The following is a 26,530-nucleotide window of genomic DNA, read 5'->3' on the forward strand; positions in this document are numbered from 1 at the left end:
TGTGTTCAGTATGTCCTCCTCTTGCTTTCCTCGTCGTCACGCTCTCGGTATTTCTGGGTATGTTCTCTAAGTTTCCTCGCTGCCTGTTTGTTCCCAGCCCAGTGAGTCAGACCGGTCATGGAGTCGCTCAGCGGGGGGTTTCCTGCTCCATCAGATCATCGAGTCAAAGCAGCGCTTCACCTCTGCTCTGATTTCCTGCTTCACCTGTCTGATCGCACACAAAGCCGGAGGATCGATCGGAACAATTCTCATCAAAACTGAACCGAATCTTCTGACAAATCTGAGCCGCCGTCTCCCAGAAACACAGCTGATGCTCCTCCTCTGTGGTCGTATAGTTTCCCTCACAAACCGATGGCTTTTATAACTCTGCTACTTCACGGCTCATCTGTGACATTTTGCAGTTTGAAAGGAGGAATGGTGCCGGTGTTAAAAACATTCTGCACCTTCACTCGAGGCAGAGGAGAAGCCCACGCTCGTTCCTTTAATCTGCACATCATCAGGTTTTTATTGAACATGAAGTAATTGGTTTTGAGAATAAACTGACGATCTGTTAGAGGCTCCACAAAATGACACATGGCCTCAATCAAACCCTCACTGAGGGAGGTTTCGAGTTGAGGGTTTTTCTGTCAAAGCAGACAAAATTGAGCTTCCCCACTTGAACTGAAGTCGTACAAACAAGCAAACCGGGTCTGGATCAGTACCTGCTTCCTGCGACATTACAGCCTGTCTGCTAACTTCATCAGACTCTCAATCATCTGAAGTCTTGTTTTTCACTCAGAAGTTATTTTCCCCTGCGGTCGCAGTCAGACTGATGATAAAAGTTCCAGTGTTTCATTGTCTGAGCTTCATTTACATAATCACAGTCATTCTGTCTTTATTCGATCTCTCTATCATCAGTGTCAGCAGTCACAGTCGGTCCGTGACAGCTTTTCTTCAGTCTGGAGACACATTGGTGGTTGCTTTGTCCCGGGCTGCGAGCTGCACTGAACACGGCCTTGACTGGATGATAATTGAATTTGGTTATTGAATTTCTCAGAAAAAATAATTGCGATGACGTGATTTTATCATCCAAAAATGATCCATATCCGACACATTATTCATTTAATGCTTCGAAATTCTGTTTATTGTGATTTCACACAGTTGCTCTACCAGTACGTTCAACCCTATCAGCTGGTCCTGGTCACAGGGATCAATAAAGGTGATTAGCAATTAGTTTCCGGATGTCAGTTTCTTTCTGTACTCGTTTGTGTTTTAGTCTGAAGCACTGAGATCAGGTTTCTCAGTGATCTTCTGAAGCACTGGGACGGACTAATGGAGACTTTCTTACACTGGTTATATTTCTTGCGATATGGTCAAGTGCAATATCTAAATTTTGATTTGAAGCCAGTCAAAAACTTCACCTTCCTACTAATCGTACATCATATTGCAGTCGTAATATCTGGCAGAATAATCACAATATGATTTATTTATTTTTTACCATTAAATTAAAAAAAAAGTGGAATCTGGCTCAACTTTCTCCGCAACTAAAAAACTTCTTGGATTACTTTTTAGATGTCGTGTCCGCCTAACAACATCACGCTTGTCTTTTCAATGGTCCAACTTCTGTTTTTCTGAATTTAAAACTTTTATTCTGACGTATGAAGTGTTGAGGCGCTCTGACAGACTAACCGGCTGACTCGAAGCAGGCGATGGAGACATTTTAATATCGAGCTGAAACATGTTTTATGCATGAAGGAACATACGATGCACAGCTGATGGTGGAGCCCCGAGAGAAAAGCCTGAATAACAGCTCCATCATAACGACACGGGGGATTAAATGTAGACCTCAGCTGAGCCGTCTGACTGGTCGAGGAGTTTCAGCTGTGGTGGTCAGAGACAGAAACACCTGCTGATCTGTCGAGTCTTTATTCAACAGACTTTTCCTTGTCATTTCTAGAAAAGTCTGTTTTTAAATCTCCCCTTGTCCAGTTAATTACAGTCCCATCAGTTCGTCCGTTCTAAATACTACAGTACCCATGAGCCTTAGCTACTGGTCCTAGGCTCCAATCAGAGCTGAATTCAAAACACTGGTGTTGGATTTGTAAAACAAAACATGAGGTCATAGTTATCCAACAGGAAACAGGTTATAGCTGCTGATCAACACCATCAGCGGCAGCTCATCATCAGCTGCACACGTTAACAGATTTCAAGCGTCTCTGTTAGCTCGTCCTGTAAAGTTTTTATGATTACAGGCTTTTTTTATCCAAGTACCGGATATTTTATCTGAGTTGTTAAACTTCTGCAGAGATGATTCAGGCAGGATGTTGTCTCACGACGGCCCTAAAAAAGAAGCTCTTCCAACTGTGAGTCACCAAACACCAAACATCGTCTGCTGCAGGAATCAACGGCACTATTTTAGGAATCAAAACCAGTTCTCACCTCTGTTGATCTCGCACAGTGTGTTTAAACCTCTCATGACCAACTCTATGATCAGTGGCATGGGTTGTGAACCTAATATAAATGTATTGACAGTGGGGACAGTTGTGATGTAGGTGATTTATCAGGCAAAAATCCAAACTGTTCGCTGGTTGCAGCTTCTCCAATTTGATGGTTTGCTGCTGTTAAATAATTCAAACTGAACATTTTGGGGTTTTTTAACTGTTGGTTGGACAAAATAAGACATTTGAAGACGCTTTAGTGGAAAATACACTCTGAGTGTTATGGTCCTAACTTGTTGCTGTAGGAGTCGGAGCCTCGCTGAGTGTTTTCCACCTCACAGAAGATGTTTCTTTCTCCGCTCTGACACTCAGACGGCCGCAAACACTCGTCGTCCGTGTCTTTAATCTCCCGACTCGCGGCCCGGCGCTCTGCTGGTGTGTAAATAATTTAGTGAAATTTTAAAGCCCCAATTAATTCGAGCAGCAGGGAGGGAGGATGTCCCCTGCTGATTGATTCATTAGTAATAATGGCTGACATTTGTGTCGCCAGACAAAATGGAGGAGAGCCTATAGAATCCAGAGAGCAGCAGAGGGAGGGCTGCCGCCTGATTTGAGGCTCCAGTCGTCTGTTATAGTGCTTCAGTGTGTGGTTCTGTGCAGGCCCGATGGTTCAGACTGAACCCAACCCGAGTCCTCAAGCTATCAGGTATTTATTTTATTAGTCTCCTCTGATTTAGGGCCAAAAAATGTAAACTAGAAATATAAACGTCAGCCCATCTGATCAATAACCAAACAAGACACTGACATAAAAAGTTTTTATTAGGCTTTTATATAAAACACCAAACGTTTTATGTTGAATCTTTATGTTCTGTGTCCTCGAACAAAGAACAGTCTGTCTGGAAAGATTTTATCAAATCTTTCTTTTTTTAAAAAAGGGAACTTAAATTCATGAGCTCAATAAAAAATTACCACTGCAGAAGAATTAGTCTTTAAATGTTTGGTTTGTTCACTGAAAAACAAGATAACGACAATTAAATGATTATCATCTTGTATTCAGGCAATAAAACAATAAATTACATAAATCACAGTTTACACACACACTTATGTAAACTATGTAGATTTATGTACGTGTATACTTATAGCCTATTCTGTATACAGCAGTTATAAGCCTAGTAAATGCATTATAACTTAATTATATTCTGTACATTGTACAGCCCGACTGATGTGCAGTATTTGAAAGTATAAACTTTATTGTCTAAAAAGACGTCAGTGAACTGAAACAGTTTTCTGCACTGTGTTCCTTTAAACCAAAAAGTTTCCATATCAGCCGAAAACGACAGCATACATGCTGATACCATTAAATCTGTGACAGGCCAATAATATCGGCTAACTCATATATCAGTCAGGCTCTATTATATTGATTTATACTGTGTATTTATTTGCAGACAGGTATATGTCCAATACACCCTGTTACAGACTGAAACCCCTGCATCATCCTCCAAGACAGGTTCACTGGTAGGAAAGAAACGTTTAGTGACAAACATTAAAAACCAGCATCACAATAAAGAAAGTCATGTATTGAAACTACATTAATTACTTTGGCATGTCTTGATTTTTTTAAACTTCAGCCTGTAAATCAGAACTCATTTCCTAAATTTTCAGGACTGTAACATTCAAGACCACCAAAGGAAGTTAGGGAAATCAAAGTGTCTCTGTTTTTAAAAAAAAGGAGGACGGTCTGACTTTAACATAGCGTTCGGTACAGAGTGGGGGAGGCATCGATCCGGACTCTGAGGGCGTCTAGACGGGGGTCAGAAGAACCTCCAGCAGGCTGACAGGAGGCTCAGTGCCACGAAGAGGGAGTGACCTTTACACACACACACACACACACACACACACACACACACACACACACACACACACACACACACACACACACACAGAGGGAGACTCCATGTTCACCGGCATGTTCGTGACTTCTTACGTTGCACACGGGAACAAAAAGAAAGGTGCTCAGCGTCTATTTTTATTTATTTTGAATCTGGATTATAAAAACCTGCATTGCTAATATAGTCGTGTGACAGTTGTATGAAGCAGCAAATGTAAATTAATCCGCCGCTGTTAATAACTTTTTCCTCCTGATTGAGTAACATTAAAACTAAAGAAGAAGAAGAAAGAAACTTTACATTCGAGAGATGTTATTAAACTTTCCATCGACACTGGGAACCACCGGCCTTGAAGCTGGGAGTGTTGAGAGACGGACTTAACACGCTGTTGTTAATAGAAGAGTGTGAGAATAATTGCAGACCGCAGTGAAGTGCAGTCAACACATTCACACTCAACAGGATCATTTGTCCTGTGATGAAACATCCGAGCCGCGTTCGTCTGCGGTCCACTTCATCCGGGATAGAAAACAATCAGACAAATCGAAAACAGTAATCATCCTGACACGGAAAAAATAATCGGTGCTGGTTAATGAGACACGGGCTCCTCCATTAGTCCGTCTTCATGCCAGTCTCCATTATTCAAAAATTACCATTCAACCATCTGCTGATGTTATGAGAGGCCAGTGAATATCCATCTTTGTTTTTCAGCTCGGTCAGTCGCTCGGGATTCTGTTCTTGTCATCCAAAATAGCTAATTGTTGTTTTTGTGTTATGTGGTCATTACATTCATTCAGCTTGGTAGAAAATAGTGTCAGATTAAATGAAAAAACAGCAGGGACGAGAGCTGACAAGGACGCTTTTTACCCAAAAACTATCTATCGTGAACATCTTTCTCTTTCTGTTTCTCTTCTCGCGTACTGATTCGTCTGGTGAACTGCCAACTAGTCGCCAATTCCACACGCTCTGTCAGCTGAAAAGGCCCGACTAGTGCCGATGGTTCAGGACACACCATCAAAAACTAGGACCACAGATGTTCACTGACCAGCCGCTGACCATCAGCCTGGTGTGTCGGGGCTCTAAAGCCTCTCACATCTGGAGACTGCAGTTTTTCCACAAACCTCCTCCATTCATTGAACTGAAATACAAATGATGTGTGAGGTTGTTACTATCAGCATGTTACACTGTGTTAGTCAAACCGTGGCGGACAGCGTGATCTCATGTATGTTTTTTCCGGTTATTGACGAGAGGGAGGACTCTCATTGCGGTCTTGAGATGGATACATCTTTTAGTACTTCTGACCCTGTGTATCACTTAAACTGCGTAACATCGATCGGCTCCCTGGTTACTCTTTGTAGTGTCTGTTCGTAGCATTGAAGAGAGAATGAAAAGTGACTCTGAGCCGACTGTTGAACAGATCTTCTTGGTGCACCTGGCAGTCAGCCTGCAGCCTCTTCAAACAGTCATGGCTTATTTCCACGAGAAACTCTCACATCTGTCTCCTCATTTCAAGTGTCATCATTTGAACAGTCAGCTTTATAGTCGTTGGCCCGGCTGCATCCTCCTCTTCCGCAGGAGCTGTTTAATGTCTTTTGTTCTCTGCAGTTTGTGTTGAGTGATGCAGAGAGGCAGATTAGCTGCTGTTAGCAGCCTCCTCTGGTGGCAGCTACATCCGTCACCTCCCTCGTCATCCACTTAACATTTGCACATTTCCATTCATCACCATAAAGAGGAGTCTCTGTGTGTCGTCTCTCAGCGGCGCCCCCCCGCTGATTTCAAATATCTCTGCTGATTTCTCCGACACTAAAACAATAGATTTCTCTGCTGTTTCTCCTTCATCTGCTTGTTGAGTCTCTTCAGATTCTGGTGATTTTCTGTTCCACATCGTTACTCCTGTTGCTCCACGGCGGCTTCTCTCCATCTGCTGTTGGTTCACCCTCCGCAGGTCTATCGCTCACATGAGGCAGCGTTGCCAACAGACCATCTTTGTTGTTGGTGCAGTTTATCCGTCTCAGTTAATCAAACTAGCAAAGCCATGTAAAACAGGGAAGTGTCTGCCAGACACAGGGCTGCGCTGAGAGACCCAAAAAGCAATCAGAGTTGTTTTTTAACTCCAGCTTTTAGTATCTGATCAGTGTGTGAGGGACCCCGACAGAAAACAGGACGGCACAGAGCAGTTAGTCGGTACCATCCACAATTTTTGATAATGGAAACACGTGTAATGAAGTGAACTGAACCAGACTGCTTGGCAGAAAGGAGGCCTTTGGTTATGATTCAGTAGAAGGAGATGAACTAGTCCACTCAGCTCATAACCCTTTGGATCAGCTATTAGCCAGAAAGCTAACATTATGCTAGCAAGATTCGAGGTCAGTAACGTTGCGTACTTGACAAACGGTGAATCTAATTTCACAGTAACATTTTTCATCCAGCTATGCTCTGGCTTACATCATTGAAGCTTTGTGCTCACACGCAGGCAAAGTTGATGACCAGAGTTTCATCATCACCATCTTGTTGCTGCTGTTTACTTCCACGCAAACGCAAATTTAAAAAATGCGCCACATTTATGTATATTTCTATATAAATAACTGTGTATGTATGTTCTATGTCTGAGTAGCATGATGGAGTTTACAAACTTTCATTTCAACCCTGTGTTGAACTCGAACATCAAGACGAGCTTGATGAGACTACCGCAACGCTGTTTTGCTGCTTTGCTCCAGAAGTATTTTGTGATACGGCTCCTGCACCCCGTGACTCTCTGGTGATGCTGGAGCTGCATGTAATTGCCCATCCAGCAAATTCCACTTTATCCTGTTGTCAAGCAACCTCATGTCAGTGATTTGATTACTCTGCTTTTAAAATCTGACTCCTGAAACAGAAGAAGACTCCAACAAGTAATGTCTACAGACGGGTTGTAAAGATGAGCATATGAAGTACATGCCGTGTTTATTGTTAGCTAGTTGGCAAGACTCGAGTTTCCTAGTTGGACTTTTTTAGTTGTTGGACCTGGGTGCTGATCACACGGCCATGGAAAATCACATGGAAACCCCTGAAGCGTACCCTCATAGACTGTTAACATGCATAATGTTTATTGCTGACAGATGTTATCAGAGATCAAATAAAAGCCCTTTCAGACACGGAGTGAGGAACATGTCAGGCTTCATCTTGTGCATTTTACAGGCTGAACATCTCAAATGCTTTCCGAGCCTTAATGTTCTGGTCCAGTTTGATGTCGGTGCCTGTTTGTCTCTTCAAACTGCCGTCAGCTGCGGCCCCTCTGAGCTCTCGGCCTCCATTAGATGAATCGTTTTCTCGCTGATGTTCTGATCTTCGGACTCTCGGAGCGACTAACAGGAAGAGGTGAAGCAGCCAGCTGAGAGACTGTCGACTGTCACACTGAGCCGCTGCTGCTTCAGTCTGAGACACTTTTTCTTCTGTCAGACTCGGTGAGCGTCGCTTTGGGTAAATTCTGTCAGAATCCACAAATGTGAATGGACCCAGTGTTTAACATTAGAGGAGGAGGACAGGACGGGCCTGCTGACTGAGTTTGGAAAAATGGCATCGGCCAATCCGAGCCTGAAGAAAATATAACTTAAATTCTGTTTAAATCTAAATAAAGGGAATTGGAAGTAAGCGTACTTATTAAGTGTGTTAAAAAGGCACTAACCCAGATGGAGGTTGATAATATGTCATAACCACTGTGTGTTTTTCTTTGGGTTGTGCTGCATTCAGTCCCGGCTGAGGGACGTTTTCATAAAACATCTAAAGAAGAAGCTCTAAAAATATCTCATTTCCAAGACACTTCTGATTTGTGTGTGTAAATAATTCACAAAGCGTCGTGGCACTAAAAGTCTGGGATATTGTTCAAACAAACTTCTGAAGATAAATTCTCTGGTTTATTTCTGTTCAGTCATCAGTGATCGGGTTGTGTGACTTAATATGTTCCCCTGGTTCTGAGTCACGACCCAGATCTCAGGTCTAACCAACTGGAGGGGAGTCGCAGGCTTTTAAACTCTGTGTGGGAGTGTCCTTACAGAGTGGTTAAGGTCACGTGTGAGCTCTGAGTTTCAGAGTCGTTACGGCCACTTGTGGGTCGTTGACCCAACCGGCCTTCATGTGGGTTGCTAGGGCCAGGTGAGCCCAGGTGTGAATGGTCGTTAAGTCCAGTTGCCTACGATACAGCACTTGACCCGGATGTCTGAAAACCTTCATCAGCATCGTAGCAGTTTAGTAAATATGTCTGAAGAACATTTGCTGTGGGACGGTTCTGACTAACTGAAGGAGCAGTTCGCCCCCCGTGCTGATGGAAAGTTTCGTAGTCCACAAAACATTTCTGGATCTTCACAGTAAAGTGGTGTTGCAGCGTTCTCCTCAACAACTACAGTCACTGTCTGCAGAGGCTGCATGTCGATGTCTGTTTCACTGTTAGTTTTTAGGTCAAGTGTTGTATCGTGTGTTTTATTCCTCAAAAGCCTAACGAGGGACAAGGACTGCAAATTAGCAATGGTTACAAGTCCCATAAACATTGCATGGGTGACTTTTTAATTAGATGTAGAAATGCCTACATGATAAATAAATAAGTAGCTGGGGACGTTTTGTAGTCCACAAAACATTTCTGGAGCTTCACAGTAAAACAGTTTTGCAGCGTCTCCTAAACAACTGAAGCAGCTGGAGATGTTAATAAAGCATAAATTGGCTCCTTACAGCTTGTTCGGTGTGATCACAGTCTTTGGAAGCACCCTCGAAATGTGGTTGATCTCGTGCACCTATTTTAGACCGGCTGCGTGCTAACGCTGCTGCTTAGCAGCTCCAGTGAAGATTTCAGATTTAGATGGGTTTAAATGAAGTACCCGTCTACTTCAGTCGTTAAGGAGAGCAGTAAAACGCTGCAGCGCTGTTTTGCTGTGAAGCTCCAGAAATGTTTTGTGAACTACCAAACTTCACCTGACCTGATTTTCTAAATGAGGAGTTCATTTGCCTTTCTTAAATGAGTAAATCAACACCAGTTTGATTGATATTCCTTTGACTGCACAATAGAATATGATTTAGGAAAAGTAAAACAATCCGAGCATAATAAAAAGAATAGATAAAAAGGAAATGAACTGAGATACAACAGATTATATAACAAAGGTTCAGTTGTTCTCTAAGTCACACACACGAAAAGAAAGGTTGAACAATACAGACTCAGCATAAATGATGATAAATGTCAGTTGGCCTCGGTGTTGTCCGGCTGTTGGTGCTCATCGTTCTGTGTCTCTCTCCTCGGCAGGGCTTCCTGAAGAGCGAGCGTGTTTCCCGGATGGTTCAGAGCGGCGGCTGCTCGGCCAACGACTTCCGCGATGTCTTCAAGAAGAACATCGAGCGGCGCGTCCGAAGCCTCCCGGAGATCGACGGCCTGAGCAAAGAGACGGTCCTGAGCTCCTGGATCGCCAAGTACGACGCCATCTACAGGGGAGACGAGGACATGCGGCGTCAGCCACAGCGGGCGCACCTGAGCGCCGTGTCGGAGCTCATCCTCAGCAAGGAGCAGCTGTACGAGATGTTCCAGCAGATCCTCGGCGTCCGCAAGTTTGAGCACCAGCTGCTGTACAACGCCTGTCAGGTGAGCCACAAGAGGTCAACAGGTAGACATGGACACATTTACACATCCTGAGCTGTAGTTCCTCTCATGTCCACTAGATGCTGCTGTGGGGAAACTTTCAGGTTTGGCTCTAGTGAGCTGATTTAATTTGACTGGAATTGATGCTTTAAAAGCGATGCTGTGCTTCTTCTTCCATGTTTTCCAAATTCCATCGACGTATTTCTGGAGATTATAATGCAGTAAAAGATCATTGAGGTAGTTTATAATTATTAAAATGACGAGTTAGTTTAAGTAAGTTGTTCAGTCCGGTCCTACTCGAGGTTTCTGCCTGTTAAAAGGCAGTTTTTTGTCGCCACTGTCGCCAAGTTCTTGCTCGTGGGGGAAATGTAGGCTCCCTGTACCGACAGAGAAAAGCAGGCAGGCGAGAATGAAAACGTATTCATCACGTCGCCTGGTAATGCAGTTTATTCAGGGCCTTTATGAATCTCCCAGAGAGCTGATGTGGAGAGGGCAGAAACCAGGACTGGCACTGGATGTGTGTTTCACCGAGGGGCTGCCCGTCTTAACCGATCTGTTTCTGTGGGCTTGAGTTGCTTTCTTTTTTGTGGTTGTGAACTGGATTGGAACTGAACTCTTTTGGGGTTGTGGAGAGGACAAAACAGACTATTTACCAAGTGGATTGGACAAGTCTTACACAAACACACACACACACAGACACACACACACACACACCAAAATTGAATGGAGTTGTGGCCTATTTGTTTCTGCAGCGCTGGTTCTTGGACACGTATATTTCACTGCTGCCTGCGAGCTTTATAATATTTTATCATTTAAGTTTTTGATATAGCAACATGTATCATAGATATATATGCACATTTTTACAGTATCATTCAGCCCTTGTTTGTATTCACCTGCGAAAGCTGCGTTGTAAGAAAAAACATTTGGTTTCTCAATTCAACCTGAAGATTTAGATTTTAAATAGATAATCATGCATTTACTACACCTGTATTCTGCAGGTTCACCTGGGTTGACAGGACACTTTAGTGGCTCATTAATTATTGCAGACAGACAGTTGGACAGGTAGAAACTCACTGACCTTGCGGCATTAACAACTATCGTTGTAATGCTGTTTTTCGTTGCTTCCCTTCTCTTATTTTTTTCTTATCAATGCAGTGAATCAGACCTGCCCTCTGGTCTCCTCACCTCTCTGACCCTCGGTCCATCGCTGTCTCCTCATTAGACCTGACCTTCTTTTTTTCTTTTCTTTTTTCCTGCATTTTACAGCTCTGATCAAAAGTAAATTTAACTTTACAAATTCAGTGAGTTTTGAGGCTCTTAGGGCAAACGGCCTCATTAGCAGCAGACTCTGCAGAGCATCGTGAAGGTCTCTGTATCTTGGCACTGTGATTAGACGGTCATGAATCTGCACAGTGAGCACCATCACCATCACTGATACGCACTCAGCAGTGAAGATGAAGACAGTCGCGTGAGGACGGGAGTGGAGTTAAACAGGAAGTGGCATCAAGGGACTGAACATATCCTGAACATGAGTCTTCAGGTTTACAGGGGTGGATTCAGGTTATCACCGCAGAGCTTCTCCACACTCTTTTGTTTGTAATGAAAACCATAAAATCAGAGTTAGAGTCCCTCTGCTTCCTCCTTCCTCTGCAGTATGGAGACAAACTCTTCCTGGAAAGCTCCTGTTGCAACCGCACATACAGTGCAGTGGTTTATTTATCACGATCGATGGTTTCCACAGTGTGCAGCGGCTGTGTAGTGCCGCTGAAAGAAGGATTGAATCCATAATTGATTTGTTTTACAAAGACTGAGAGCATCGTGAATCTGCCCACGATTCAACTCTTTTTTTTTTTTTTTTTTAAATCTGCTCGACAGCTTCGCAGACGTTAATTGTAAAAACCAGCTGAATGTCTTCAGTAATAAAACACATTTAAACTGATTCATGGGGCGAAAATGTGTTTTCAAGGCAAATCTTTCTTTTTAAACATCAGCTCTGTGGGACTGGAGTTGTGATGCGTTTTCATCCAAACCTTTTGAATTGATGCAGCTCCCTTTCAAACCTCAGATCCATTCAGCGTGACAGAAATGATGCTTTATAGCTCCAGCTGACATCATCATCATTAAACTCCATCATCTCCCAAATAACAGCGATCACAAAGTTGATGAGCAACTATTTCAAACAACATGTCCTCTGTTCCTTCACTTTGTTTTCAGTCTTCGGGCCCGACTGGTTCTGGTCTCGTTGAGTCCCCCAGAGTCCGTCTCCTGACCTGCCGGGATGTAACTCATCTTCCCTCTGTAAACTTTAAAGGTCAAATTTAAAGTTCACAGACTGCAGCAGAGAGGATTATCATTCACTTTTCATTTTACAGGTGTTCAGTGTCTTGTAATACTTCCTGTCCTCTGTGTGTTTGCTGTGGACAAATGAAACGTCCGAGCTGGAAGCCAGAACTTGATGTCATAAACATTTGGGAAATTTTGGGAAACAAGTTTATTCATCGCTGCAGAACAACTTTTTTGTACTGTTTCATTTTTCAAAAGGAAATTTGTGTAGTAAAAAGTGGTTGTCAGCCTGTGATAGAGGACAGCCAGTGACTATTCTCAGTGAGTTGATTCCTCCAGTGTGAGGCCTGAACAGAGACTCAGGAGAAGTTCCCTTCACTGCCCTGTAGACCTGCACCAGAGTCTGACTGGATGCAGCGGACTCTCACAGCTCAAAACTTGTGCAAATCAGACCAAAGCCGTCTGCTTGGATAGACACCGCTGGAGGAACGAGAGAAAATCCGTTCTGTTTGTTCATTTGGGTGAAGAGACTTTAAAGGCCGGTCCACAAGCCCTCCCAGTCTTTGAATACCACTCTGTAGAGGAAACAGTGCGTCAGTAATCCTCAGCGATTCTCCTCTGCTGATTATTTCCTTCTCTGTAACCAGCTCCGAACATAAATAGCTTCCATTTACAGATGACTTCATGGCCCATTGAGACATCATTCTCGCCTGTATAACAACCAGAGTGTGTCTGTTGCCAGGACAGATTCTATTATTGTCCTGCTTCATTAGTCGCCTGAATGGAAAGACGATGAAGAGGAAAGGCTGTGAGGAGAAGAGAGCGCAGAAATGAAAAGAAACTCGAGCTAATTTAATTTTAAAATGCTCACCTGTGTTTTCAGGTTTTCAATAAAATCTTGGTGTCATGTTCTGACACCGAAAAACGGTCGTCACACTTCCAGCAGCAGCAGCAGAGAAGTGTTGTCATCTAACGAACACTGGCTTATTCCTGAGAGGAGTTCGCTGCTGTTACATTCAGTGTCCTTTGGGATTGTCCAGAAGCTCGTGCATTAGCGTTTCCACAAAGTTCAAATCATCATATCTTTTCATGATATTCCAATCTCCTTTCCGTTTCTTTCAGATCTTGTATCAGTGTTTTAGGTTCTTGCTCTTTGTGTTGCCCGGTCGGTTGTGTTGTAGTTCAGGCCTCTGTTGCCTGATTTCTTTCTTTAGTTCGGCCACCTCTGTTTTTGTTTCCTCCGTGAAATCCTTTAATTCCCTGAGTTCTTTTGTGATATGCAATGTAATCTCTCTCAGCGTTTCTGTGATACGAGATTCCTCCATGTCTTTCGCTCTCTTTGCTTTTGTTTTGTGCTTTTTGTTTCTTCGTCTCTGTGCCTGTACCAGAACGCAGATTCTTTCCTTGTCCCTCGTAATTTCAAGTCTCTTTCACGGCTCAAATGGTTATTTTGGCCTTTTTAGGTCCATATTTGGGAGTTGATGAACACATCACATCTTAAAAATACTTGTCTAAAAGTTTTCCTGATGCTTTGGCCTGGCCGGGAGTCAACTCGGGCCCAGCAGGCCTCCTGGGCTGCAGTACACTGAAGTTTGGTTGACATGTGCAACACATTATCAATAATGAGAAATTCAAAGGTTGTCAGCAGAGCTTGAGTGGTTCCAGTCGGTCACAGCTCAGCTTGTTGCATCAAAAATGCAAAGGTTAGCGACTAGCTGGTGAATAAAGTGGAACATTTTCTGTTGAAAAGACATTTAAAAGACGGCACCGCTGCAAAGACGTTCAAACTGGTTGTAAAGTGAACATTTTTTCACTCACTATTTAAAGACGTTGATTAAACGTTGACATTTAGACCATTTTTCACTGGGTGAGTTTCAAATGAGAAATTTGGATGTGGTTTCTTAGTCAGCCTCCAAAATGAAAATATTATCATCTCTCTTATCTGCACATTATAGATGATGAAAGTTGTTTTTAAAGCAAAAAGAAATATAGTTGTAAGATCGGGACTCGAACCAAGAATCCTCTAACTGCTGGACACCAGCTTAACCTATTTATTTCTTCAGCTTGTGCAGTTTACCTGAACAAGTCATAAAAGCTGTAACACTCTGAGTAAAGTAAGCCCAATGTCTCATTTTACTTTAATGTATAAAACTGCTCCCATTACGATGACCTGGAAGCTTTTTGTTAGCCGTACGCAGATGATACTGTTCTATATTTATGACATTTTATATTAATGGTTAAATGTGTTGAAGGGACGTCTTTGTATAGAGACCACATTTCACCTGATCAGTGCAGTATGACTTCAGAGAAAAACCTTCACATTAATCACTATCGTCTCTATTTCAACCTAGAAATTAACAAACTATCGTGTTTTATGACACGTCGATGTCAGATGGAAGCGAAAAGCGATTCTCAAACCAGAGATCACCCAGGATTCAACTAGAAATCAACTTTGAAATCCTTGTTTGTGCTCACTGGGGTTAAAGATATTTCTCTCAGGAGTCGGTGTACAAAAATGTATTTCTTTAAGATGTAGAGATCAGCTCTGCTCTGACTGCAGCATCAACACCGAGGGAATCCTTCATCCTGTCACGATCGAATCTGTCAGATTGAAGCTTCTCTGACTGCTCAGCAGGTTCGTTCCCTCTGGACCAGCCCGCCTCGACTGTCAGACATGAGCAAAGTCTGCTTTCTACCACCAACCAGCTGCATTTCAACCACACTTTGCTATATTAAATATTAATTTAATTTAATTTCTACTGTCGAGGCTCTGTGGACCAATTACTGAAGGTGTTGTTTACTGATCTAATTACTGATTACAGCTCCCGTAATCATGAGGACTCAACGGACAACATGTTAGACTGGACTCTACACAGTGTACGAGTGTGGAGTTTTCTCTTTAAACATTAACAGCACAGGGGTTTACTGTGTCCATGAGAGCAGTGTGTTTGATCAACTTGCTGATGTGCTGTTCACGAACGTGACTTCACAAGATTGTGGACTGCAGAGACTCGAGTGAGGCTGAGGGAGGAGGTGAACACTTCTCCGTCAGTGATGGCAAAAGATGGAGGGAGATAAAAATAGAAGAGAGGAGGAACTCCAGCTGTGGAGGGAGAGAGAGAGTCCAGGTGTTCAGATCAGCAGGTCTCAGAGGATAAACAGCAGTGACAGTCACCTGTGTGTGTGTGTGTGTGTGTGTGTGTGTGTGTGTGTGTGTGTGTGTGTGAAAAAGAAAAGAAAAGAAAACCGGAAGAACAGAAAAAACGTGGGGGCTAATGATTGGGTTCATTATTGATTAATCTGCCAGTTAATTGTATGATTGATCGATTTGGCATTTAAAATCACACTTCACTGCATCTATTGTCCAACCAGCTGTTGAAAACCCAAAGGCTCTTCATTGACTGTCGTTAATGACAAAGAAAAGCAGAAAAGTGACTGAAACGATTAATTGATTGTCAAAACATTTTGCAAATTTCTTTCAATCGACCAATCGATATCTCCATCTCGATATAAAGTGATTAATGATCACTCTATGTGATTGGCTGCCTGCAGGTACCCGATAGAGCGAGGAGACGCTGGTTTTAACATACATGCAGACAGCTCTCAGTTTAGCATCCTGGTGGTTTTTAAGTTTTAGGTTAAAATATTACTTTCTACATGTTTACATGTTTGTGCTTGTTGAACAGGTGCATTGATAAAGTATTGGCTTTTTACTTGTGAAGGTTTTATTGCACCTACTGCAATGAGCGTTCAGCTGTCAACTCTTCACTCGTCTTGGTACCTATCCCTAGTTAGCAATAATACATTATATGCTACTTTTGGTTAGACATTCAAAATAAGGGTTGCAGACAAACAGTTGACTTTTGGACTGTATAAAAGCAGTTTGCTGAGGTTTAGGCACAAAAACTACATTTTTAGCTTTTGGAAAAGGTCAAACTTTGGATAAAAACAACAACGTACAAACAAATCACTCTCGACTCGTCACAAACAGGACGTGAACCCCGTTCAACTAGTGACTGACCTCTTCAACCACCCCAGCCGCCTCCTGACTCTGACTTTTCTCAGTCTTTATACTTCTGCACTGGAGGGGCGTTTAAAAGGGGGAACTACAAACTCAAACGTAGGAGTGTTGGGCCCCGGACCAGGAGGCCGTGTTTGACACCTTGGGAGTGACAGCAGGCTGGATTGGACAATGCACCACTGTCGGGTTCCCTTAATGAGGGACTGTGACCATCTGATAAACTTCACAGCGGGCTTTTCACCAGTTTTTAGTCAGTTTTCAGTTGTCAAAAAAAACTAACACCCCATTTTGTTGTCACATAAAAGGTGTGTATCAGTCGAAGCCGTTTTCCGAGAAGGTTTCACACTGAAGGGCTGTAGGAAATGCTTTTCTTTTTTCTCCCCCGCCATGAGTTACTTTTAGTCCATCAACACCACACTCAGAAAATCCAGTGGTTGCAGTCTGCATGCTGCCAGTTTTAATTCCCTCTTCACACATAGGTGTGAATGCACAACATAATTAAAAGTCTGAGTTATATCTAGCCTGACTGTGACCCACAGGGTGAATGTCTGATTAAAGCGCAGAGCTCTGCAGAGTCATGATGGTGGTATAAATACAGTAATGATGTTCACATTAACGTTCCTCTGCAGTAATCTTTAGGAATCATTTTAAGGATGGTTAGGTTTTCGCAGGGCTGGTTGTCTGATCCCTGGTGCCGCCCGTCTGGACAGTCTGAGTTGGTTCATCGTCTGGTCTCAGTTTGCTTGACAGTCTTTTCTCAAACTTTTGCATGCTCTGCCAGCAGCACGGTACCAAACAGCCCAGTCGCCCGGATTTAATGTGAGCAGTTAACGGTACTGAAACCACAGGGATGTCCACTGTTGACATTTGTTCCAAACGTGGCATATCAAGTTCACATTACATGCTTACTAGCTGACTTTTACATCGGGAGGTGGAGCGGATGATGGTGGCGTTATTAGAAGCCACATGGCTGCCAAACTGCCGACCACCACTGGGGAGATTTCCAGCTGTTTTAATGGCGACCAAAGCCAGCTATTTGTCACGGGAAAGCGGGCCATCTCCAGCTGTTTTAGTGGTGATAGAACCGGTGTTTTTTTAAGGAGACCCTGGTTTTGTAGCCAGAAATGTGGACCTACTCAGCTGCTGAGGGGGTCCGTTGATATCCGCGTCGGTGCTGTCTGTTTGTCGTCTCTCATTAGCGAATGAAGCCGGTAGATGGAGGTTTAATAAATTAGGAGCAAGCTGCAGCTCTGCCTTCAGCAGCGACAGGAAGCTTTGCAGCTCTGTCTGGAAATCTGGTTTCTGAGCTGGTCTCTGAGCTGAATTCTTCTGCTTTGTAAACCAAATCTCCCTCTCTGTTGTTTTCTGACTTTGTTCCTTTTGATTCTTGTAGTTGTGTCAGTCCTTCATCTCTTTGTCAGATAATCAGTCTGTAATTGGCTGAGTTTGTAATAAGACGGCTCTTTAACAAGAGCGTTTTACTGATACTGAAACTATTCTACACTTATATCTGCAGGTGACTGCTCAAAAATAAATACTGATATGTTTGGGTTCAGTATTTGCCCCGTTGGTCTGGTTTTTTATATATTTAGTCAGTCATTTTGGGTTGGTAAAGCGTCCCGAGCAGCAACAAAGTGAGAAAATAAGAAAATCTGCAGATACGAGACACTAACACGCCTTTTCTCCCCATTCCAGCCTCCCTCTCTGTCTGTTTACGCCATCTTACGTCTTTGTTTCGTCTCGCTATGTTTGCCGTGCGTGATGTGCTCTGATAGGTTGAAATCAGTCTTGTGATGTTGTGTTCAGATGTCGGGAGGGAAAGTAATGACTTAAGTAAAGTACAGAGACCTGAAACATGAACTGAAGTACAGCACCTCTGTGTTACAACAAATTGAGGTCAGTATCTTGATTTTAACTGCAGTTTTGGCCCGCTAATATTCACAAGTGCTCTGCAGAGTGAGTTCAGTTTTAATCATCCAAAGACTGTTTGCATTTTTTAATTTTTGGTGATTGATTGATTGATTGAGTGATTAATTGACATTAACCTGCTGAGCTAGGTGAGGCATTAAATACTCCTTTATGGCTCCTGAGGTCATAAAAACCTTTCCACAATCACTCTAGTGAGCATGTTTGCAGCGCTCCAAGTATTTTTATGTCAGCGTCTAACACTTCCATGTGTGGATGTCGCCTCTGTGACGTGTCGACGTGTTGCGAGAGACTTGAACAGCATCATATGACTGCTGCTCGTTGTCATAGAAATGCTCTGTGGGGCAGAATTAGAAAGGCTGCCGACAAAGACCACTATAACAGAAGTCATGGTAACAAAGCCAGCGTGTACACTGCTCTGTGTGTGTGTGTGTGTGTGTGTGTGTGTGTGTGTGTTTTAGTACATGCAGCCAGCTGTAGGTGTGTCAGTAACCGTCTCGATCATCCTCACTTACGAGAGGCATTTTAATCAACAGATGCTCTAATGAATCTCAGGTTCATGACATCCTTTTCTGAAAATAGAAATTCTTGTTAGGACCTCGAAGAAGAAAATTCAGTCGGTTCTGTTTTTTTTTTCCTTTGAGAACTTTTCTTTACTTTTTATCAGACGCTAACGTTATAGTGAGTTTATGTGTTCAGGTCTTGTCTTTTCAGTCCTTATTTTGGATCTCCAGCTCTACAAAGACGATATGCTCGAGTCTGATGTGCAGCATTAATTGATGATTTAATTTCTTCACATGCAGGATGTTTTATTTGTCTTATTGGCCGTTGCTGCCGTTATTTCTGAATCTGGTTGATAAACCTATTTGTGTAACGAGGCCACTGAAACGTGTTGTACAGAGAGTTTGATTAGCAGTGAAGAGGCTGTGAGCTCTATTATCTCAGTGACGTTAATTAGATTTGAGTGTAATTAACCGGAGAGACACAACCAGGAATGCAAAGTAACAGTAAGCAGCAGTTGTTTTTCTGACCACAGAGAGTTAATCACACAGCTGTCTGACGCTCCGCTAACACATCAGCTCAGACAAAACGCTCCTGGGTTACACTTCTATCATTTATATTTACAAAGCTGAGAACAAAAAAGAACAAAGAGAAAAAGAGAGAAGTCCTCAAAACAAAGCAACATGAGACAAAGTAAATACAAGAATAAACAGGCAGTGACACGAGTAAGAGTTTAAATCTCTGCATCATCATAATTTAAATTATTTTTAAAGAAAAATACATCCTGACCTTCTCCGACACCCTCAAACACTGAGATAAACACAGCGTCATGAATAAACAATAAAAACACGTAATTTAAAAGTGCATCCATCAGGCAGAACTTTTGACGTGTGCACGCCGGTCCGACCGGCATCACTTTGATAATTAATTCCTTTTTTCTTCCTCACAGTGTTGAGTTAATTAGGACTCGGTGATCAGCAGACCTCATCAGTAACGACTGCAGAATGACTAAACATGTCTGGTATTTCTCACGTCTGGATGTCGGAGCCTCGGCAGTCTGCACGTGGATGCACACGACCACGTTTCTGAAGTGTCAGCAGAAAGAAAACAACGAAAAAAATAACTGTCCAATCATCCGTGAACAAATCTCAGTCAGGCCTGACAGGAAGTGTTAGAGGACATGATGGTGGCAATATTATTTTATTAAATAATCAAATTCTGTTCATAGCACCTCTCAGGTGCTAACCTCCGAAGATGAAATCACAACTTTTGAGTTTCATAAGCAGTGTTGGGGCTTCGGTTACTTTTGAGGCCAAGTAGATGCAAAACCACAGATAAGTTAAAAGTTAAGTTTCATTATGTTGCAACTTTACATTTGTTTAGGGTAAATCTTCTACTTAACTCTTGTCACAACACTCTGCTTATGCTTTGGTTAGGTTTAGGCACAAAAAAACACTTGGTTAGGTTTAGGATGACATCATGATTTGGTTGAAAATGCCTGTTTTGGTCGCCACGATCACGGATGGACGTCACCCCAAAAATGGCTGTAAATGTCCATAAAAATATCCTGTGGTGTGGCTCAAACTGCGGTTGGCCATTTGGCAGCCTTCTTGGCTTGTAATTAGTCCACCACCATCCCCTCCTCCTCCTGCTGTGACAGGTCTCTGTATCTGTGGTTTGCAGAAGCTGCTAACATTATATCCGGGCGACTGAGCTGCACACACAAACCCGGCACAGAAAGCCGGAGTTCAGGCTGGCTTTGTCCCCAAGTCTTCTGTTATGATCGTCTTTGTTGGCAGCCTTTCTTATTCTGCCCCGCAGAGCATTTCTATGACAACAAGCAGTCATATGATGCTGTTCAAATCTCTGCAACATGTCATCATGTCAGAGAGGCGACACCCAGAAATCAAACTGTCAGACCCTGATATAAAAAGAAAGCACTGGAAATATACAACATGCTTTAGTTTTACTCAGTTTGAGGGCAGAGGGGGAAGATGAGCGACGGAGCTAACCACTGCGCCACAGTGTGAGGCAGGCGTTCAACCAATCAGCGTCCTGTGAGGAGCTACTGGCAGCTACAGCTGTGGTTTAGATGTCAAGACAACAATGGCAGCCCCTCAAGAGGTTAGCGTAGCTGCTATAGCATCAGTTTTATCAGAACTGGAGATTATATTTCATTGAAGACTGAAGTCGGAAACGTGACACAGGCTAAAGTCGATTAGTGTCAGTGTAAGTCAGTTTACCAACATGGTGACGAACATGTTGTTGAGGGTTAAAATGTGAGAGTCACAGGTTAGATAACGTCTCACACTATAACGTGTTTTAGATTTTTGGTATAAATTTTAGCTCCTCAGCGTTTTTCTCTTGAGCTGCAGGTCTGACTGACTCGTGTAACTAAAAGAAGTTTGCGAGACACTGACGGCTGATTTTTAACTGATTCTCTGGGACTCGTTTTGGCTCAGGCTCAAATTAAACAGCTTATCTTCCCTCTCTGTTATCTCCTCTGAAGGTTCCACTTGTCTCTTTGGCTTCAGGCCAGTTTCAATCAGAGCCGTTTTATCTCTGATTGTCATTTTTTTAGACGCCTCTGCTCATCACAGACTTTGTGAAACGAGGCGCTGTTTTCTGCCTAGTAAGCAAACCTCGTTCAATTTTCACCCTGCTTTCATCTTCTCTTTGAGCGTCGCTGACATCAAGTTTAACAGACGACTTGTTGGCTGATCCTTCCTGCTCAGAGTGAAGCTCTCACACAGCACAGCACAGCACAGCACAGCCTCCCCGTGGTGGAGGTTAAACTGTAGCGACAGCTGTGAACTGATTTCATAAGCCTCCAGTTCTCCATCAATTCAGAAAGTTTCTTCTCTTGTTGTAATAAAAAAAGAAAAAAAAGACGAGATGACAAAAGACGAGAGTCAACGCAAAGCTTAGAAAAACATACGATAAGGACACGTCTTTGAGAGCTCCTGTACATTAGCAGTGTCCGTGTTTCAGCAGTCGTTAAACTCTCTGATCACTCAACATTACTTCATGTCATCTCAACCCTACACTGCTGTATAGCTCTTTCCATTCGACCTCTGCGGCTCATCCAGATTGCACGACCCGACCTGACATCACCATACCCACTAGGATGCATGCTGGCTCACAAAATACCTGGCAAAGTTGAAAAAGAGAGATATCTGCACATCAAAAAGCTCCCGTTTGAAGGACTTTTAATTGCTGCGTGATGTGTAGAGCCCAGGGCTCTTCCTCAGACTGCTTCTGCCGCATACAGTGTAGCTGTGACTCTCTGTATGTATCAGAAGCAGTCTGAGGAAGAGCCTTGGGCTCTACACATCGCGCAGCAATTAAAAGTCCTTCAAACGGGAGCTTTTGGTGTGCAAATCTTTCTCCTGGTCTTCAACCTACCCAAGTTCTCAGGCACTACGCTGCTCCTGTACACCCGGCTCTGGCTACCACTGGTTGCTTCAATCAACAGCTATAGCTTCTTGCTAAACGAAATCCACTTCTTGTTGTCTTTGCTCGACAGAGATGGATTCAGCTTATATGATGAAGTTGATGTATTTACATGATTCTTGGGCATTTAGTGTGAATAGGTCAATTATCAGCGTCTCCCAAAACGACGTAGACGAAGACCTCTGTGGGCGTCCTGTGGTGTCTGGCACCGGGACGTTTGTTGTGGATCCTTTGGGTCCTGCATGTTGAGGGGTGGGGCCTCCATGGATCGGACTTGTTCCAGCACATCCCACAGATGCTCGATCGGATTTGGATCTAGAGTATTTGGAGGCCCGGTCGACGCCTTGAGCTCTTGTGTTCCTCAAGTCGTTCCTGTGCAGCTTTGGTGGTGTGTCAGGGTGGATTGTCCTGCTGCCATTGAAGAGTGCTGTTGCCATGAGGGGGTGTTCTCGGTCCACGACTGTGGTTGGATGGGTGGTTCGTGTCAAGTGGCACCCACATGAATGCTTGGACCCAGTGTTTCCCAGCAGAACAATACAAGAAGATCAATGTTAATCACATCACCTGTCAGTGTTTTTTTGTTGTGGCTGATCGTTCCCTCAACAACCTGACTGTTGCAGAGTGGCAGCGACAGACGTACAGGACCTTCGTCGTGTTTGCAGCGTCGTTTAGGCAAGAAAACTACTTGGTCAGGTTGAGGAAAACATTTTGTCTTGGGTTCAAATCATTATGTTACCTCTGGAACTTCTGTTATAAACGTACCTACGTTAGCTAAGAAGAAGAAGTATCTTTGTTTGCGTCACATATCATACAACACGGTGAAACTGGTAGTCGTCTGGCAAAGGTCTTAGCCAGTACCCCTTGACCAAGGGTGAAACCGGAGTACATGGAGGATCCAATCCCAGGACCCTCTTGCTGGTTGGCAGCAGTCCCTCGGTATCACTTACGTCACCTTCTGTACGTGATGTTACTTCAATATGTTAGCAAGTTAAAAGAGCTCATTGACTTCTACTTTCACACTGGAGATAAAACAGCGGTCTCCTGAATGAAAGTCCTGTGCTTGTTTAACCCGACGGTCCATCCCCGACCTCCTCCCTGTACAGACACTTCGCTCTTTATACGACTTCTCCTCACTTCCTCCTTTGCAGCTGTATTAACTACTACAGTTGCAAGAGGACGGCGCCTGTAATGTCACGTCCTCGGGGTAGGCTGTAGCCAAGGTGGTAAGTGTCTGGGTTTCTTGTTTGATCCTTGGCCTCTCCTGTCCACAAGTTGAAGTGTCCTTAAGCAAGACAGGATTAAAGGTCTCTGTCCAATGAGTGTAATGCTGCTTCTTCAAGGCGATAATGGTGAGGGGGATTTAACCAAGGCTTGTTAAACAAGGATGAAAACACCCTGAGGCTTTATCGCTTCCCATTGTGTTTGTGAGTTACTAGAGCCAAAAAATCCTGATCTGAGCCAAAGGGCTGAGGCCTTGATAGATTTTAGTTTTGGGGGAAGGCAGCCGACAGTACTCAGTTTGATACTTCTGTCATTCCTCTCTAAAGTCTTAATACAGTTCCCCGTTTTAAGACCAGCACATTTTCTGACGCCCGCTGTTCTCCTTGCTATTTGATACCTCATGTTATATACTTATTTAAGTGTCAGAGAGGGATGTAGCAGTCTGATTACAGGTGTTTGGGATCATTATTGCACTGCTGAGGCTCAAGAGTGAGCTGTGTGTCATCTGAAGGATCTGATCGGTTTGCATGGAGTGGAGCTGATTGTGCATCTCATCGTGATGTCTGACCTGCACCAAAACTTAGATTTTGTGCAAATGAGAGCACTAAATCTGCTAAACACAGTTTTGTTCGTACAATAAGGAACCACAAGTGTTTAAAATGTTTTGCTGACTTTATAGTTTAGTCACACAGGTTGACTTCCTCATACTTGCCTTCCTCCGGTTTCATCCCGGGGTCATAATTTTCCCGTGTTGCTCCCAATTTCTGACAATTTTTAAACCCTTTTCAGTAATCATGACCTGTTTCTAGCACTGTAGTCTGCTGGACTGTTGCACCTTGTCCTCCTCACTGAGTGAGAGAGAAATGAAGAATAATAATATTTAACCTCATTTTAAATGTCCTGGAGAGAAGATTTACTGTTTCTTATGTAAGAATGAATGTAAGGTGATAAATATTACTTTTCACAAGTAACGCTGGAGGGTGAATTATTCTGCGTTATTGTCTGAGAATTAAAAGTAAAAGTAAAATTGTTTGACATAAAAAGTGAGGACCGTGAGGTGGACTTTGGGGCTTTCCCGTTCACTTCAATGCAGATAGTTTTCTTGGAGCGGCATCTAGTGGACGTCAGAGGAACTGCAGCTGAACAACATGCAGCTTTAACTCTTCGACACCAACCAAAAGTAAACAAACATGATTGAATATTTCTCCGCTGTAATTGGCACTCCCTCCCTCTCACCCTCAATCCTAATTAGGTAATTACTGTCGGCTATTACCACCTCAGCTGCTGATGAGTTCATCAATACGGTTCTTCAGAATAGACCTCCCCCGCTGAGTCTCTCCTTCACCTTTTTGATTGGTTTTGTGTTTCTGCAGCTCTCTAACAGGCCGACTGATGGAAATCTTGATGTTTTTGTTTCCTCTCTCTCTCTCACAGCTGGACAACGTGGACGAGCAGGCGGCTCAGATCCGCAGAGAGCTGGACGGGAGGTTACAGCTGGCCGAGAAGATCTCCAGGGTGAGAAACACACATTCCTCTTCATAACAAACCCAAACTCATCGTGTCTTAATGAATAAGTGAATCATGTTTTTGTGTAATGTGAAAGGTGTCGTCTTGTTGACAAACCCCACAGAGAAATCTCACCAGCGCTGCAGCTCTGCAGAGCTTCTGGCTCGGTTGGTTTAATCTCAGTGTTTCCAGCAGCAGCTGTTTTCATCAAACAAGCTCTGATAAAAACCAAAGTACACTGACCTCCCAGAACCAGACAGCAAACAGACACAGCTAAAGACTAGCTGGTGAAGAGAAAACAACCAAACAGTCAGATATTTTTCTCAGGAGTTGCTGAAGTTGGAAGTAGAAAACAATTAGTTAATGCAGCTTTAAAGCAGCTTTCTACTCTGACAACAATCACGCAGTCATTATCCAACGTATAATCTCTGAATCTGACAAAACTCCTGTCAAAACACTTTCATCTTCCTCGATTAAAGGTTGTTTTGTCATTAAGTAAAGAATGATGGTGCCACATGCAGAGGAATCAAAACGAAGACAAGCTGACTAATGAATCCAGCTTAAAGCATCTGAATGTCTGTTATCATGTTTGTCACAGTGTGTAAGTGTTGGAGAGTCTGGAAGCTGTGAAAAGATCTTCTAACTAGTGATGTTTTCATTTTTAAAGACCTCCTCCACACATGTACTGAGACAAACACTTAACAGAAATGAAAGAAATCATTGAAAAGGCACCTACTTCATCTCCCTCTTGTATATATGAATGTGGAAATATGTTTTTCATTTCACAACTGAGCACAAGACGCCTCCTACTTCACTGTAAAGTCCATTCTCAGTGTATGAGACGGTTTTCTAACCTTACAAGCAGAGCACAGAGCGAACACTTTGGCCACAGCCAAACTTACCAACAGACTCCGTCATGGACTCCGACAGAGGCCGGGTCGATCCCTCCGATGCTCAATGAGCTCCGAGAACATTTACACTTTAAGCGATGAATGTGAAAACTAGTGTTGAAAAGAAAATACACTTTGTTGATGGACGGGGGGCTTTAAATGTGTGTCTGTGTGTCCGTCCTGCAGGAGAGGAGATACCCAAAGTTCGTCTCTGCCGACATGGAGCCTCTTTTCGTGGAGGAGCTGCGTTCGTCGGTCAACCTGCTCATGGCGAACCTGGAGAGTCTGCCGGTGTCCAAAGGAGGTCCGGACTTCAAACAGAAGCTCAAACGCTCGTCCATGAACAACTCCTTCCTGGACATGGGAGACGAGGGAGACATCCTGTCCAAGTCGGACGTCGTGCTGTCTTTCACTCTGGAGGTGCGTGTGCTGTGTGATTTCATCACACCTGACAGTTAATTTAGTTTCCTCGTCTCGAAAAAATAATGAGGTAGAAATGATAAAATCCTGACAGCGCATCACATCGAACACGAGTGCTGAGTGCTTCATAAAGTTCTCTCATGTTTTCAAAACAAGGTCACAATGTGTTTCACAATAAATACAGAGAATAAAATCCCAAACATTTAAAGATAAAACCATTTAAGCAATTACAACAAATCATCTGTTAAGAGATAAAAGTGAGCAGGTTTAAAATGTCACTTATCTGCTTCTCCTCAGTTTATATTACTGTCAGCTGAATCTGGTCGGGTTTTGGACCGTTGGTTGGTCAAACAAACACTGGAACTTGATTAGTTTGAATGTCTTAGTACGCTGAATGTTTTGTTTTGACCCTC

General features: G+C 43.2%; 1 protein-coding gene across 1 annotated transcript in view; it reads left to right on the plus strand.

Annotated features, from left to right (window-relative positions):
• The window catches only part of cadps2 (Ca++-dependent secretion activator 2), a 184,293-nt gene that overhangs the window by 51,102 nt on the left and 106,661 nt on the right, over positions 1-26,530 (plus strand). Inside the window, exons 3-5 of the mRNA XM_073472131.1 lie at positions 9,567-9,899; positions 24,736-24,816; positions 25,884-26,117. Of these exons, the coding sequence (XP_073328232.1) occupies positions 9,567-9,899; positions 24,736-24,816; positions 25,884-26,117 (648 nt within the window). The remainder of the gene's footprint in view (positions 1-9,566; positions 9,900-24,735; positions 24,817-25,883; positions 26,118-26,530) is intronic.

This window comes from Pagrus major, chromosome 8 (assembly GCF_040436345.1).
Source record: "Pagrus major chromosome 8, Pma_NU_1.0".
NCBI lineage: Eukaryota > Metazoa > Chordata > Actinopteri > Spariformes > Sparidae > Pagrus > Pagrus major.